Source organism: Plectropomus leopardus, chromosome 2, assembly GCF_008729295.1.
Source record: "Plectropomus leopardus isolate mb chromosome 2, YSFRI_Pleo_2.0, whole genome shotgun sequence".
Taxonomy (NCBI): Eukaryota; Metazoa; Chordata; class Actinopteri; order Perciformes; family Serranidae; genus Plectropomus; species Plectropomus leopardus.
The window spans coordinates 9,018,260-9,032,847 of record NC_056464.1 but is presented as its reverse complement, the minus strand read 5'-3'; the positions used below and the strand labels follow the sequence as shown (position 1 = coordinate 9,032,847).

Sequence of the window (14,588 nt, the reverse complement as noted above, 5' to 3'; positions counted from 1 at the left end):
GTCCAGCTCTGTCACGTGACTGCAGACAGAGCTTAGTTAACGGAGTGAAATTATCGTTTGGATACATTGTTTTGTTTGTTAATCGAAAACTAGGTCTGCTAAATATTTTTTGGTAATTTTTCAAACAAAAAAAAGTGAAAACTGTCACACAGCCCTAGAACAACTTTATCTTTATGGTCACTTTTATCCTTATCATTTGTTCACTTCATATATTTTTTAAATATTATTATTATTATTATTATTATTTATTCTGCTTGGGGGAAGGACATTCAACTTTACGTGATCATATTTTGTATTTATTTTACATACCCTCAGAACCCCCATACTTGCGGGTAGGTTTGAAAAGCATGTTTTCTTTAAAAATCTGTTAGATTAAATTTTTCATAGCCATAAACTGTGAGATATGATAATTAATGGTGGAGAAATTGATATGCATTTTCCCTCAGTCACTCAGGGTGGCTCAAGGAAAAATATTTGTAGCTTCAAACAGGGTCATGATAAACAAAAAATGTCACACCACAGCCACCCCCCCTACTTTAATAAATGGAGTATAGCCCCATACTGGGCTCAATGGCATTTTTATTTATTTATTTTTTAAATTTATAACACTGGGTCTTGCCTGCATATAGAGTTGTCTAATAGTCACACTAACACATTGGGATGGCACATTGTGGCATTTTTTTGTCTTTATTTGTATGCTTGAATTACATGCTGAGGTAACTGCTTTTCAAAGAAAAATAATTTCTCCCTGATCTTTAACATAACCAGGTAAATAACATGACTGCTTCTGTGACCATTAAAAAAAAACAGATAACTGCTTTGTTGTCCTTTAGTGCGACCTAGTGGTTTATTAAAGTGGTGCTGTTGTGCTGCAAAGGAAAGTTGTGTACTAGTAGCCTAGAAAATACACAATTGAACATCTATTATGTGATTGTATTTCTGCAAAATTTGATCAATATCAATGAGAGCGTCCTGGTCTACCATCAACTTTTAATGTAGAGAAATTATGGGCTGATGTCCACATACACTCCTGTTGTGCTTGTTGAGGCCCCCTGTATATATAATGTATAGGCCTGCGACAGAACTGTACTGTTCTGGGTTTTTCTTAGAGAAAGTCAGAGGCATATCCAGAGAGTGGCCTGGGGTGGCACATGCCACCCCTGAAATCTGATTGGCCACCTCAGGTGCCACCCTATTATGACTAGCTATCTGCCCAGCCAGCTTGAGCTGTTTAAAGAGTAAACTGAATTATTGTTTATAGGTGCAAATCAGCCTTAAACCTGACAGGCAGTATTGTGTCAGAGTAGTGTCTGGCTTGAATTGATTTACATTCAAATCAATTGATCAAACTGTTGAAAAGTTTGTTCACACAGACTTATTTGTTTTAAGTTTTGGGACTTATTTTGGCAATTTGGCTATTGTACTTTTTACTTTAGGAGGAACAATTTCTGTAACAAAGTAAGGAAGCATTATTTTACTTTTGTGTGGTGTCAATCTGGTTGGTAGGTCTATTTATCACTTAAACTCAACCATAAACAGGAATTTAAGACACTACAATGTTAGTAATTAAAGTAGGTATGGGTAGAGGAGACCTAAATTGTAAATTAAAGCTATGCTGACGCGTGTGCCCACAGCAGCACCCATATTTCATGCCACTGCATAAGTCAGTGCCCCACTTGGGCCACTGTGAAAAAAAAGTCTGGACATGCCACTGGAGAAAGTGGAGCAGAATCACATACCAAGCAAAATCTGCAATATTAGGCTGATTGGCACCATTTTTAAATTAAGCTAAAAAAAAGACCTTCACTTAGTTCATGTGTATAAGTAATTATACAAAAAAAAAGATACATCAGCTATGTATTTTCCTTCAAACATTTTTTGAGGTACATAAAAAATATCACTTTTTGATTGTTGCATCTTGTTTATTTTTTTCCACAAAAACATTTAATTTCATATGTTGGAATTATCCACTTCTCCATTGTATTCAGAAATCCAGATGATACAAATGTGTAAATTATTTCAAACGCTTTTAACTGCTGGACACAAGATGCATCACTAAAAAGTCACTTTTCTGTTTATGTGCCCTGACGGCTCCAAGTTTCCACATCACACTTGTGTAAACTGCATGCTGGATCCTGATTGGCTCCAAACTAGTTGTGATGACACAAAATCCTGCTGGTACGTCCAGGTGTGAAACTGAGGTGGGCACAGAGAAACTTTGCAACTTCAGCAGATGAATATTAAAATCTCAAACTCTGCCCGTACATCAGTCTGCAGTCCCAAACATCTGACTTAAGTAAAAATAAGCAAAATACATTTAAAATATAATAATAAAAAATGGTAAGTGTATATCACATTATACAAATATACAAAAACGTTACCAGAATCAGGGAAAAGCAAACTTCTGTTAAAATGTGTGTGATGCACATAAAAGATATCAGAAATGTTACAAGATTTGAGCAATGCATTTGATGGTTTGAATAAATGTAATTATGCATAGGGCCTACTATAATGTGCAAAAGTATTCTGGAACTGGTTGTATATGACTATGTAAGTGCTTTAACAATCGGGCTCTCAGTATGGTGATTGGGGAAAACGCTAATAAAGTGTCCAGGATTGGCTGAGCAGCAAACATACTGTTTGTGTAGTTTTAGATAACATACTCAATTTATTCTCTAAAACTTGACCTGTTGTCATTTGGGTATATTGTGTATTTCATTCATTTGCACTATAGAAGTGCAAATGAATGAACTGGAAACTCTCCTTGCAATCTCAGAAGTGACCACCAGAGGAAGATATGTTCAAACAAAGAAGAAGAAACTTATGCAACATGGTTGAACAACTTGAACAAATCCATTATTCCACCTTATTACTTGTACCAGAAGGTATTTCTTTTCTGGACTTTGAGTCAGCATTTTGATGGACTTTGCACACTGTGTACAATTTTTTTTTTAAGTTGCATTTCAGGAGACTGACCTTTTACAATGTAAAAGAATATGAAACTGATTGTGATTCCCATAAACCATTTTACTGATCATTTGCAAATGTATGAGCAGTGACAATTCATTTGAATATGGTGAGGGCATAATTTGTTCTTTACTCAAGATTCATGTTATTTTTTATTTTTTTATTGCACAGCTCAGTCTTTGAGAGGATTCACACTTTTACATACCATATAAAATTGTACTTATAGGATATTGCATTGGAGGGATACCCAACTTGTTTTGCTCAGGGGCCACTATGGCAACATGTAAGGAGGTCAGTTTAAAAAATCCTAAATATCATTTAACAGTATATTTAACTTAAAAATACCTGTTTTGAACTTTTCTACATTTGTTGTCCTCACTCTCTGATAGTACTTTTTAAATATATTTTTCTTTGTCATTCAAATTACAGGAGAATTCCTTGTGTGAATTATTTTTTTTTCATTGTGAATTAGAAATGGTCAGCAGGCCACCTGGCATCCTATCGTGGATCAGATTTGGCCTGTAGGCCTCACGTTGAGTATCACTGCTCTGTTGTATCAAGCTACCAGATCACTATTTGAAACTTTGCCCAATATGATTCTTATTCCCCTGTACAGAGTACTTTTTAAATAAAATAAAACAAATGAAAATAAATAATTATCCTGTTCAGTTAGAGTTTGCCCCTTTGTTAAGTAACAAACTGTTAGCGTAAAATATCAAATAAATATTTCATATTACTCTTTGCTTTATTGTATGGCCATAAAAACCAGAGCATTTTTAGGAGATGTTGTTCTCCACACTATTACTTCTGTAACTAAATGGTTCTGCTATTTAGTGCTTTATCATTAAGCAACACTTTTTATATTGTAACAATTGCTTCTCGGTTGCACGTATATTGCCTTCCTCCCTGACAGCATTCCATTTTATACTGCTTCCGTTGGGTACCATTACTGAGATGTAAGTCATTTTTGTTTCAAACAATGATGTGTTAGAAGAGGTATTTGAACCCATTCTCATTTTTGTAACGAAAAGGTTCAACAAATCAAGATTTAAAACCTAAAAACTGTAAATAGACCACCAACTTTAAAGCATGCAAAGGTTCTTTAAGGTTTTCAGCTCCGTGGTTGACTTTAGACAGCCTGAGCTTTTCTCAAAGCAGCCCTGAGACATGCTAAAAATATGCTGTGGGAGATATTTCACAATTTTTTGAGCCAAATAACCGCAGAGGAAAGAATCCCAGAGGTGCTCTGGCGTGGGCTTTTTTGACCTCTAGAATGAAATATTTTCCCCAGAGCTGCTTTAGTGGCCTCAGTGGGCTTGACAGCCTGATACCATCAGCTGAGGTTTGATTAGTCTGTAATTATTTTACACATCACTTTGGCAACAATTGCATCACATGACACCATCACAAATACTGGGTAATCAGACACAACAGTAGAAGAAATGAAGATATTGATCATTTTCTTGGCAAAAGCATGGACGCTTAACCTGCAAACTCCAGTGTGAAACCACAGGCATGTGCAACATTTATGCAACACATGACACATGAAGCATGCAGTGTCCTGGTATAATCAGTCTTCACATAATAAAAAATAAAAACGTATTTATGATGTTGCGCAAAAAATCGTTTAATTTGAACTTTACCCTTTGACCTGAGCTTCATCACCACCATCATCATCTTCATCAAACTAATGCCCTTTAATGGCAAAGTCAACTGCAGGGCATTTCAAAAGTCCGTCCTTATTTTCTTCCCTTTTGCATATAAATCCATGCAGGACAAGTGCGGCTTTGCATGTAACTTTGGCTCAGTCAGTGAAAGCAGCGAGCAGACAAACCCTGAGAGGAGGTGGAGCTATGACGAGACTCATAAAACCCAAAGCTTATTCCTCAACTCACTGCCAAGGTGACGCGCTCAGCGGCTGACGAATAGATGCGACCTCCGCGGCTCACACACAGCGACTGGGCATGAACACGACTCGGGTACCGGGTTCGGGAGTTTTGGGTCGTATGTTTACACTCTGTTCCTGATTTCTTCTAAAAAAAACAAAAAAAAAACAACCAAAGCTGAGCAGAAGTGACGCGTAAAAACCACAGGACGCGCAAAGAAGTCGGCTCTACCTGCACTTGACCTGAGGATAACTTGCTCTCCGGACTATAGACGCACCACAGAGGGAATATGACAGTTGGCTTGGGCCACTGAAGGAGTGATAATCGGTGCACGCGCTTGGTGTCTGTTGAGGTGACCGCACAGCCGCATTATGCAGCATCCTTTGGACATGGGGGCGCATTACTATCCTCCGGAAGTTCATCCGGACCACAGAACTCATCGCTACAGGAGTTTCATGATAGAGGAGATCCTGACTGATCACGCGGAGCACAAAGCGTCGGCTCCGGCCGGGGAGCTTCTTAAATTCGGGGTGCAGGCTCTCTTGTCCGCCCGGCCTTTCCATAATCAACTGGGTAAGAGAAGCGGCTGTGAAAAGATGAATGAGTAACAGATCGAGTCGATGTGAGAGGTTTGAAGCTGGAAACACCGTAAGAACAGAAAATGACAATATAATCAGTTCTTAGGCTATTAGTGATGATAACATAGATTTAAAATTATATTTAATTTCAAATAATACAGCGAGTGCGTATTTTGCTCCTGATTTTTTAAGTTTCGTTCGAGGGAAGATAATTTAACTTTTGCCACAAACAGTGTTTATTTATTTACTTATTATTTTAAATTATTATTTTTAAAAAATGTAATGACTTATTTGCAGTAATTAAGTCAGATTTTACCGACACTGTCTAGTTCATGTCTCAGTTATAGGAAATAACTGTGATACATTAAATTGTTATGCTAAGTAATGAAAATGTCTGAGTCTATTCGTATTTTTAAAAATACATATAGATTAAAAACAAGCTTAAATAGTCTACGCGAATTTTATTGTGAATAATATTTGATTTTTACTTTCATGCGTAAAATGAGTGCCCCTCGGCGAAAAGGGAAAATAAAGATCCGACATGACTGGGACATGTTGCAGTATTTAGGTTACTTATATTCCTGTGTAAAAAATTAAAATGAAGTAAAATAATAATAATTTAAAAAAAAAAAAAAACAATTCACGTGGCCAAAGTTTCCTCAACTGCGCGTTTTTTTTCCTGCCATTTGAATGTCCCGACTCCCAGAAGTAAAACACCCGCTTATCATAAAAGTCCATGGAAACATCTGAAATTATAGTTTAACATCAGTTACAGTTTGTGCGAAAAAAGGCCTATACTGTACATCCCGCGTTTTCATTTGTTTAATGAGGAAATCAGGTGCCTTGTTTGAATAAAAGACGCAATCATAAATCTGTTTTCTTTTTTTAACAGAACATGGCTACAAATAAAAAGACCATACAGGTCGTATTTTAATGTCCCAGGCCTTTTATGATAAGGTCCCATATCAGTGTAAAGTTTGGTTAAGCTTTACAATAGGTTCATATTTATTTATTTTTCTTTTAAATTTTGAGATCGCTATAACAACAACAACACGGCCCTGAACTCTGACCTGCAGAGTCTGTATAGTTCAGATATTTCTGTAGGGGCAGTCACGTCATATTGTATTATATCAAACATACTATGAATGACTTTTTAATAGCAGGGCGCTCATTTATTGATCCCTTGTGTGTCCTAAACGAGCTGAGTTTCTAAAATCAAACCCTCCGTGTGTGTGTGTCTGTGCTCCTCTCAGTGCTAAAAGCCGACCAGACGAGCCTCCTAAAGTTCCCCATGTCCCCGCTGTCCTGCTCGCTCGGCTCTCCGCTCGGCTCCCCGCTGCTGTCCGCCGCGTCGGGCATGCAGCTTGGCGCGGCGTCTCACCACCTGCCGCTGGACCTGCACCTCCGCGGGAAGCTGGAGCACGGAGCCGACGGAGGCAGCAAGACCAAGAAGGGCCGCCGGAGCCGCACCGTGTTCACCGAGCTGCAGCTCATGGGGCTTGAGAAACGCTTCGAGAAGCAGAAGTATCTCTCTACGCCTGATAGGTGAGTCTAGTCTGTTTGATTAGCAGGGATGTAGAAAGGATTTTACTGAGTTCACCCCACCACACTGAGGCCTACATTGTGACGAGAAAAAAATATATCTTTATTTATTTAGTTGTTTATTTAGCCTATTTTTTATTTCTTTGCCCCCCCCCACCCCCCACCTCTAACAGTATAAATTGTAGGCAAATTTCTGTAATTGTTTTTTTTTCCCCAACAATGATGTTTCCAAGTCTTCTTTGCTATGCTAATAAAATAGGCTGCTTTTATTTTGTTAGTCAAATATGCACTTGTGAAGTTGAAAAATACTGGGAACAACCATGATTTGTACGTTTTTAATTTCCCCATGTTGCTAACACTCACAATTTTACACAAAGATACAGAGGACATGCATAGGTGTAGATTTTAGGGGGGGGGTGAAATTACATAAACTACTGTCAGCTGTAGTTGCAAGCATTATTTTACAGTGTCAATACCGTAAATTAATTCAACAGTATATTATAGTTACATTTATCACAGTATTCTACAACTGAATGTGAGGTTTATGGTATAATATTGGCTCCAAAAACAAAAAGATTTGCAGTGTTTTACTGTATTTTTGGAAAAACATGTACATTTCTGCTGGAATTTGTATGTATTTTTACAGCAGAAGACTTTTATTTTGACAAAATTAAAGATATTTACACCAAAGATTGATGCAGAAAAAGTAGATATTGGGGCAGTAAAATTCGCCAGAATGCAGGAAATTAAGTATTTGATGCTCGAACCAACACTCTTGATACAAAGATAGCCGTGAATATCTAACAGTGTTCGAAAATTTAATGACTTGGATGTAACAACTTATCATGCTTAGTAATGAGAAGATAATTTCCCACATGGAACATAAAATGTTTGAACTTAATGTAGAATTAATGATTTTATTAATTTATTTGTTCCTCACAGAATAGATCTGGCCGAATCTTTGGGCCTCAGTCAGCTGCAAGTAAAAACATGGTACCAGAACAGAAGGATGAAATGGAAGAAAATTGTAAGTTATTCTTCACTACGATCATGACTAATGTGAAGATGATGATGATGATGTTGATGATTACTAAGATAGTAGTTGTTATTTTATCGACAACCATACAAACAACAAGAACAAAGAACAGGAAACAGTTTTGTGTTGTTTCAGCAGATGTTCATGGAATATAGTTCACACTGTAAAATCTGACAAGTTGATTTTACTTAAAAAATGTAAAAAAAAAATAAAAAATAAAAAAAATACAGCTTTTAGTCTTCATTTATTTTTATTGTATATCTAATTGTTGAGTTGAAAATGTTATATTTTCTTGATTTTGGGAGGCTGTTATAGCTTCAAATAACAAGTTTAATTAAATTGATCTTTCTAAGTTTTAGCAATGCCAGTAATACAAGTATGCTTTGCTATATATCTGTATTCTGCTGTTTGCAAACTAGTCATATGCATATTTTCCTGAACATGTCAACAAAACAGAAACCGCAGATCTCTAACTTCATCACTGGCAAAATCCTCTTTGTCAAGCTAAGTCAGGCTACCCTGGTTTACTGAAGCGGCTAACACTTAGAACAATCTAATTTCACTTGTTTTAAAGTTCCAACAACTTCACAAAATTAAGAAAATACACATTCATTTTGATCAAACTTCACAATTAGATATTAAGTTAACATAAATTAAGATTAAGTTATATTTACTTGAATTTTTCAAGGCAATCAGTTTCCAAGTTTATTTTAAGTGAGATCAACTCGTCAGATTTTACAGTGTAGAAAGGGACCCTGCATGCATGAGGCACACAGAAGACACACAGTGAAATGTACAGGCCCGTTTTCCTCAGTTTATTATTGTTATTTGCAGCAATAGCCACATTTTTAAGGTGTATATGAATGTTATCATATCTTTAAATGTAGGTTATGATAGAGAACTCGGTAAAAAACTGCATGTTTGAAAGTATATTTGTTGTGTTAGTGTGATGACATAGGGGTCAGAAAGGTCATCCCTCTTTTTTTATCTTAGCTTGCATTACAGTCAGTAACTGATTTCTCTGCTTGTGTTCACCCTGCAGGTGTTGCAGGGAGGCGGCCTGGAGTCACCCACTAAACCAAAAGGCCGCCCAAAGAAGAACTCCATCCCCAGCAGCGAGCAGCTCTCTGAACAAGAACGATCTGCCGCCGACACTGACCGCCAGTCGGAAGCCTCCAGCTCCCACTTAGAGAACACTCAGGAGGAATGACCCGCCAGATACTCTGACTCTATGGGACGCTCAGGATGGAGCCAGACTCCAAAAACACAGTGGACAGTATGTGCTGATGCTCCTTGAGGCTGGACCGTCTTTGTGCAGGCTCCAAAGACTTGCAGGCCCCTGCAGAAGCCTAAACTGTACAAGCCGACATCCTCCAACAGCCATGTGTTTTTTGTCGTAGCCCTACCATGCATTCCCTCATGATGAACTTGCTGCTGTTGAAGAGGGAGCTCAAACCTTTGCAGTAGGTCGCAACTTTATATTCTATGGATCCACTCTCACTCATCTGTTTTTGCATTCCCTTTGTGTAACTATGTTTTAATTATTAAATATATTTTCACTAATACTGTTCTCTGTTTATTATGAAGAACACAGGCTCTTGTTAAGCTTTTAATCCAGTGTGTACAGCACAAGTATTGCTAATGATGATGATAATAATAATAGCTTATCAGTCACACACATTTAGTGGTAGCTCAAAATTATTAAAAAAAAAAAAAAAAAGAAAAATAACCCAAATCTCAAAATTATAAACAAAGAAAGAAAATACTCCCAAACATAAAATAAACATAGACAAAAACATAGAAAACATGACACAAACTTCAAAGATTTAAATAAAAATGTCCAAAAAGTAATTTAAAAAATCCTCCAGATTATGAATAAAATTGAAAATAACACCCTGAAAACTCAAATTTATTAAAAAAAGATAGAAAAGGAATTAAATATTTATCAAGATAGTTGGCAGCTGTGCTTGTATAAATTGTGTGATAATTTAATTTATAACAAACATCATATTTTATAAACTTTTCTCATGTTTTTTATGCAAAAAGCTTAATTTATAAAGTGACTTAAGCTGTCAGATAAATGCAGTGAAGTACAAAGTACAATGTTTCCCTCTGCAATGTTGTGGAGTAAAAGTATAACGTAGCATGAAAAGAAAATTTCAAGTAAATTCAAGTAAAGTGCAAGTACCTCGAATTCATACTTAAGTGCAGTACTTGAGTAAATGTGATTAGTTACATTTGACTACGGCACACAGTTATGTTCTCATAGCCCAGGGCCTAATATGGTTACATATCTTCACAACAAGAAAAATGTTTCATTGATCACTGAGCGCACATGAAAAATAACAGCGCGAGAAAGACAGACTATAATGCAGCCCGGCTAATTTAAACAGAACTTTAGAAGTAGATCCTGGTTTGATGTCATTACATTATGATTTAGCAGGAGATAATGATTCACACATGGTACTACTGTTGTTTATTATTCTGAATAAAAGATGCTGACTTTTCCCAGGAACTAATAGAAAACAGAGCAAAGAAACTTCTTTGCTTTTACCTACATTATTCTTAAAAATATACATATTTTGATTTTCTACCACAGGTGAAGAGAAAATATTAACATGAGGTGTAGCCATTTCATTCTTATTTGTCTGCCTATTATTATGGCTTTACAGCATTGTGTCCAGTTGTGCTTGAATTTGTCTAATTCCCATCAAAGACTCAGTACATTTGCATTATTCTACACGTTTAGCCTATTCCTTATTTTGTGCTTCATATGAAACCTGTCGTTTTATTATTATTTTTTTATTTTTTAAAAATGTATTTTTATACCTAGATTTTTTTTTTCACCAGTCACCATAATATTTTCTTGAAGCACTTGTGGGTTTTTCCGGAATTATACTGGACTGAGATGTGATTTTAATTAGATTTGATTTTGTTTTTTACGAGTTTACACTGATCCTTATCTCGAGTTTAGATGTTGAGATGTCGGTCAGGATAACAGGAGCATCTTTAACGGCGCTGAGGCATTCAGGTTCAGTAAAAACGCATGAATAACATATTCGGAATTTCAGGGCGGCTTCATTGAGTTATCACTAATATTTGACAAAATTATGTCAGAGACGCGACTGCCTTATTTATGAACACACAGATTCAACGTGTCTTTAAAGATTTTACAAAAGTCTAATGTGGGCAAAACATTATTTGTGGATCAGTTTGCTGTGTGTCGTTTGACCTGCAGCTTTTTCAATTTTTTAATAATTCCCTGAGGGTCGAGGAGACCTATTTTATTTTAAGCAGGCAATTGAAGTTGACTAATTTAATCTGTTTATCCAGTTTCTCGGGCTTCACGTTAATATAGACGGAGATATGTGAGCTTCAGACAACATGTAGGCCTACGCATCTTATTGACTCAACCTCCATCAAGGCCTCCTCTTATAACCTTCCATATCTCTCTCTCTTTCTCTCTCTCTCTCTCTCTCTCTCTCTGTGTGTGTGTGTGTATGTGTGTGTGTGTGTGTATGGGAGCGCTGAAGGTTGAACAGAGACCAAATGAGCGTTAATACACGCGGATCAAAGTCAGAGCACAGCGCCATAATGATAGCGGCCAGGTCTCATCTTAAAAACACTATAGGCTACACTTTGGCTTTTAAACACGTGGGACGCAAACTCTCACTATTTTGTCCAATACCTATCAGTGACATATATTATCGGAACATTTGATCTGGGTCAGTTTTTAGTTAACAGGGACCCCAGATGCAATCTTCACGGAAAGGTGATTATAAAACGACATTTCCACGCTAAATTGTGCGTAAATTATGTTAATATATCTTGATTATGGGCTATTGTTTTTTTCCTGGAATATATTAATAGCATTTTTCGCCTCCTTGGTCAAATATTTCTAAAAATAGGCTACAGTTTGAACAGCATACTTAATTTAAATAAGATCACTGCAAAGCCACCATTATGTAGAAGCAATATTTCAGTAATTTAAATATCTTGAAGTACGATCAAGTCCTCTAAGCGCGTTGTAACGGGTATTGAAATTTTTCTTGAATGTGAAACAATCACTCAGCAATTACTGATAAGCATTAATGATATTGTCGGTAGGTACTCAGCTTTCTAATGAATGAAAATTAAACATTTTAAAGTAAAATAAATAAATAAATAAAAGTGTAGCCTATGAAATAGGACTGAGCAATAACATGGAGACAAGGCAGGTCAGCAGCACACAGTCACGTTTCATTTCATAGGCTTATCGCCTTTTCATTAAACTATAAAACGCCCAATTGATTGTGTAAATGAACAAAGCAGACGCAGCTGTGGACGACACATCTCACTGCTGCAACAATATTTGATATGGATTTTAACAGAGCGCGCAGTCAGAGGTGCTTTTGCTGACAATTCTCTAAAGGTATGGCATCGTCTGATTGAGCAAGTTAACATCTGTCATTCCCCACTGTGCCTCACAACGACATAAAATAATAAAATATGTGACTATTGTAATTAAAGGTCAGTGCGCACACAATACAAACAGCAACGTCGTTTGTGTCATGTCACGTTACCTGCCATCAAGTTAGCGCGGAAGCCTGCAGTGTAAATGTAAACTAACTAACTAATACATAAAAGAACGATAATTAATTTATTTAATTAAAAAACTAATTTTCGTAAAACAAAATAGTAATATTTATCATTACAAATGGTGCCAAATCAAAGGACACCGATGACTGGAATGAATTTAAAACAACAACAACAACAACAACAAAATATCTGTGCTTTAATAGCAGGAAATGCTCTTCAAAATTGGCATAAAATTTGCCTTGATCGCCAAACACCTCATTTGATCAGAAATATGACATGAGTGTGGAAAATATGTTTTGCATCAAAAAACAATTCAGTACAATTTAAAGAAACAAGCACACATGTAGTCATGTAGCCTAAGTCTCTGCTGAAAAAACACTGAAAAGAAAAAAACTTTAAATGTTCAGGAGGTTACAGTTCAACATGTGTCTGTTTTCCACCAGCTTTATGTTAGGCCTGATGACCTTGAGGTGAAGGTGATGTCCTTGAAGCTGCCAGTGTGTAGGATCCATAAGCAGCTGGATCTTAATGCAGCAAACATCAGCTCATGGCAGCATTTATTGAAGTACTGCAAACAAAAGAACAATGTGGGCGTGCTCAGATGATTCACTTCAAACCAAACATGTCTTATATACTAACCTTAAAGGTTTAAATTTCAGGCTCCAACACACATTTGAGTCTGTGCATCTGCTTATTTTGTCTCAAATTTATCATGAAGAGACATTTTCTTGGAGTCTCCCTTAAACATAAAATTACCAGCACTTTAAGTTTCAAAGACCTGCTTTCATCAGTAAGGTTGAGCACTTATTTCAGTAACCTGAGCAGCATAATTACATAAAGAAAAAACATTTTTTTCTTATTTATGATGCATATAAAGTGTGAAATTCTCATTACAATAAAAACATTGTATATTTTGAATAACCACAGAGATAAAAAAAAAAAAATTATAGGCCTACGTTCATAATATTTATATTCGTTTCATGCAGTTGAAGTGCAGTGATGCCTCTAAGGCTTAATAAACCCTATATTCATTTTCACTGGCTGCTCTTTGCAAATTATGGAGTCCAGATTCTTTAAATTCCTGCTAATCATCCCAAATATCTTCCTCTTTTTTTTCCAAAGAGCACCCCTTTTTTTTTTAACATGGTGGTCTTGTATAACAGTTCTCAGTTTCACCTTAAGAGCCACATGGACATCTGCAAGTCCACAGTACACACACACGCACGCACGCACGCACGCACACACACACACACACACACACATACCCAAACCGTCATCATCATCCAAGCAAAAGCAAATGGCTAATCAGTCCATTGCCCAGAATGTCAAATTTATGTGAAGGCTTAATCATATGCAGATTAATGACAGGTTAACCTTAACAACACAGCTGAGAGTTTAAGAGTCCCACCAATACAGAAGATAAACACATTTTTAGAAATGCATTTCTTATCATTGTCAAATAGTAACTGGTGTGAGGTGAATGTGTGAGGTGGCCTTTGCTTCACAGTGCAGATTAAAGCTGCAGCAGGCTGGATGATGCAGGCTTTATCCACGTGCACATCCTCTCTCCCGGGCCGAGTGTTGGACAGCAATGACTTCCGACATAAATTACAATCAGGAGGAAGAGTCAGTCGCCAGGAATCTGCAGATTCGGAACATTCATACTCGACGCAATTTAATCATTAAGGGGACCCTTTGTGGTGGCATGATAGAGCTCCAGTGCGAGCAATGAGAGGTTGACCCCAATTTTTGAGAGCGGGTGTTTATGGAGTCAAAAGGTCTGTGCTTAGACAGAGCCCAGGCTGGGGGTCTTTGTGGGGGGAGGCCCAGCGTCCGCCCAGCCACGCACAGGAGAATTTCTCCACGATTAAAGAACCCCTGATTAATCTAACGTATGTGCCAAAACTGCACATGCGGCGTATGATCCCAATTAGACTGAAACCCAACTCTGTGCAGGCCCAGCTCCACATTAGCTCTGCCATTCTTCTCTTTGTTTTCACT

General features: G+C 37.0%; 1 protein-coding gene across 2 annotated transcripts; it reads left to right on the top strand.

Annotated features, from left to right (window-relative positions):
* Positions 1-4,883: 4,883 nt before the first annotated feature.
* barx1 (BARX homeobox 1) lies at positions 4,884-9,504 on the top strand. 2 transcript variants are annotated; one of them, XM_042506602.1, is made up of 4 exons: positions 4,884-5,426; positions 6,685-6,976; positions 7,916-8,000; positions 9,052-9,504. In XM_042506602.1, the coding sequence occupies exons 1-4, from the start codon at positions 5,225-5,227 to the stop codon at positions 9,217-9,219; spliced, it is 747 nt and encodes a 248-aa protein (XP_042362536.1). In that variant the 5' UTR covers positions 4,884-5,224; the 3' UTR covers positions 9,220-9,504. The 2 variants fall into 2 exon arrangements, with proteins under 2 accessions (XP_042362536.1, XP_042362545.1); XM_042506611.1 differs by having other exon boundaries at positions 7,921-8,000; positions 9,052-9,178.
* The last annotated feature ends 5,084 nt before the right edge of the window (positions 9,505-14,588 follow it).

Excerpts from the sequence above, each read along its gene's own strand:
- barx1 (XM_042506602.1), top strand. The coding sequence starts at position 5,225 with ATGCAGCATCCTTTGGACATGGGGGCGCATTACTATCCTCCGGAAGTT. Across the intron at positions 5,427-6,684 it reads GCCTTTCCATAATCAACTGG|TGCTAAAAGCCGACCAGACG; the intron begins GTAAGAGAAGCG and ends TGCTCCTCTCAG. Across the intron at positions 6,977-7,915 it reads TATCTCTCTACGCCTGATAG|AATAGATCTGGCCGAATCTT; the intron begins GTGAGTCTAGTC and ends TGTTCCTCACAG.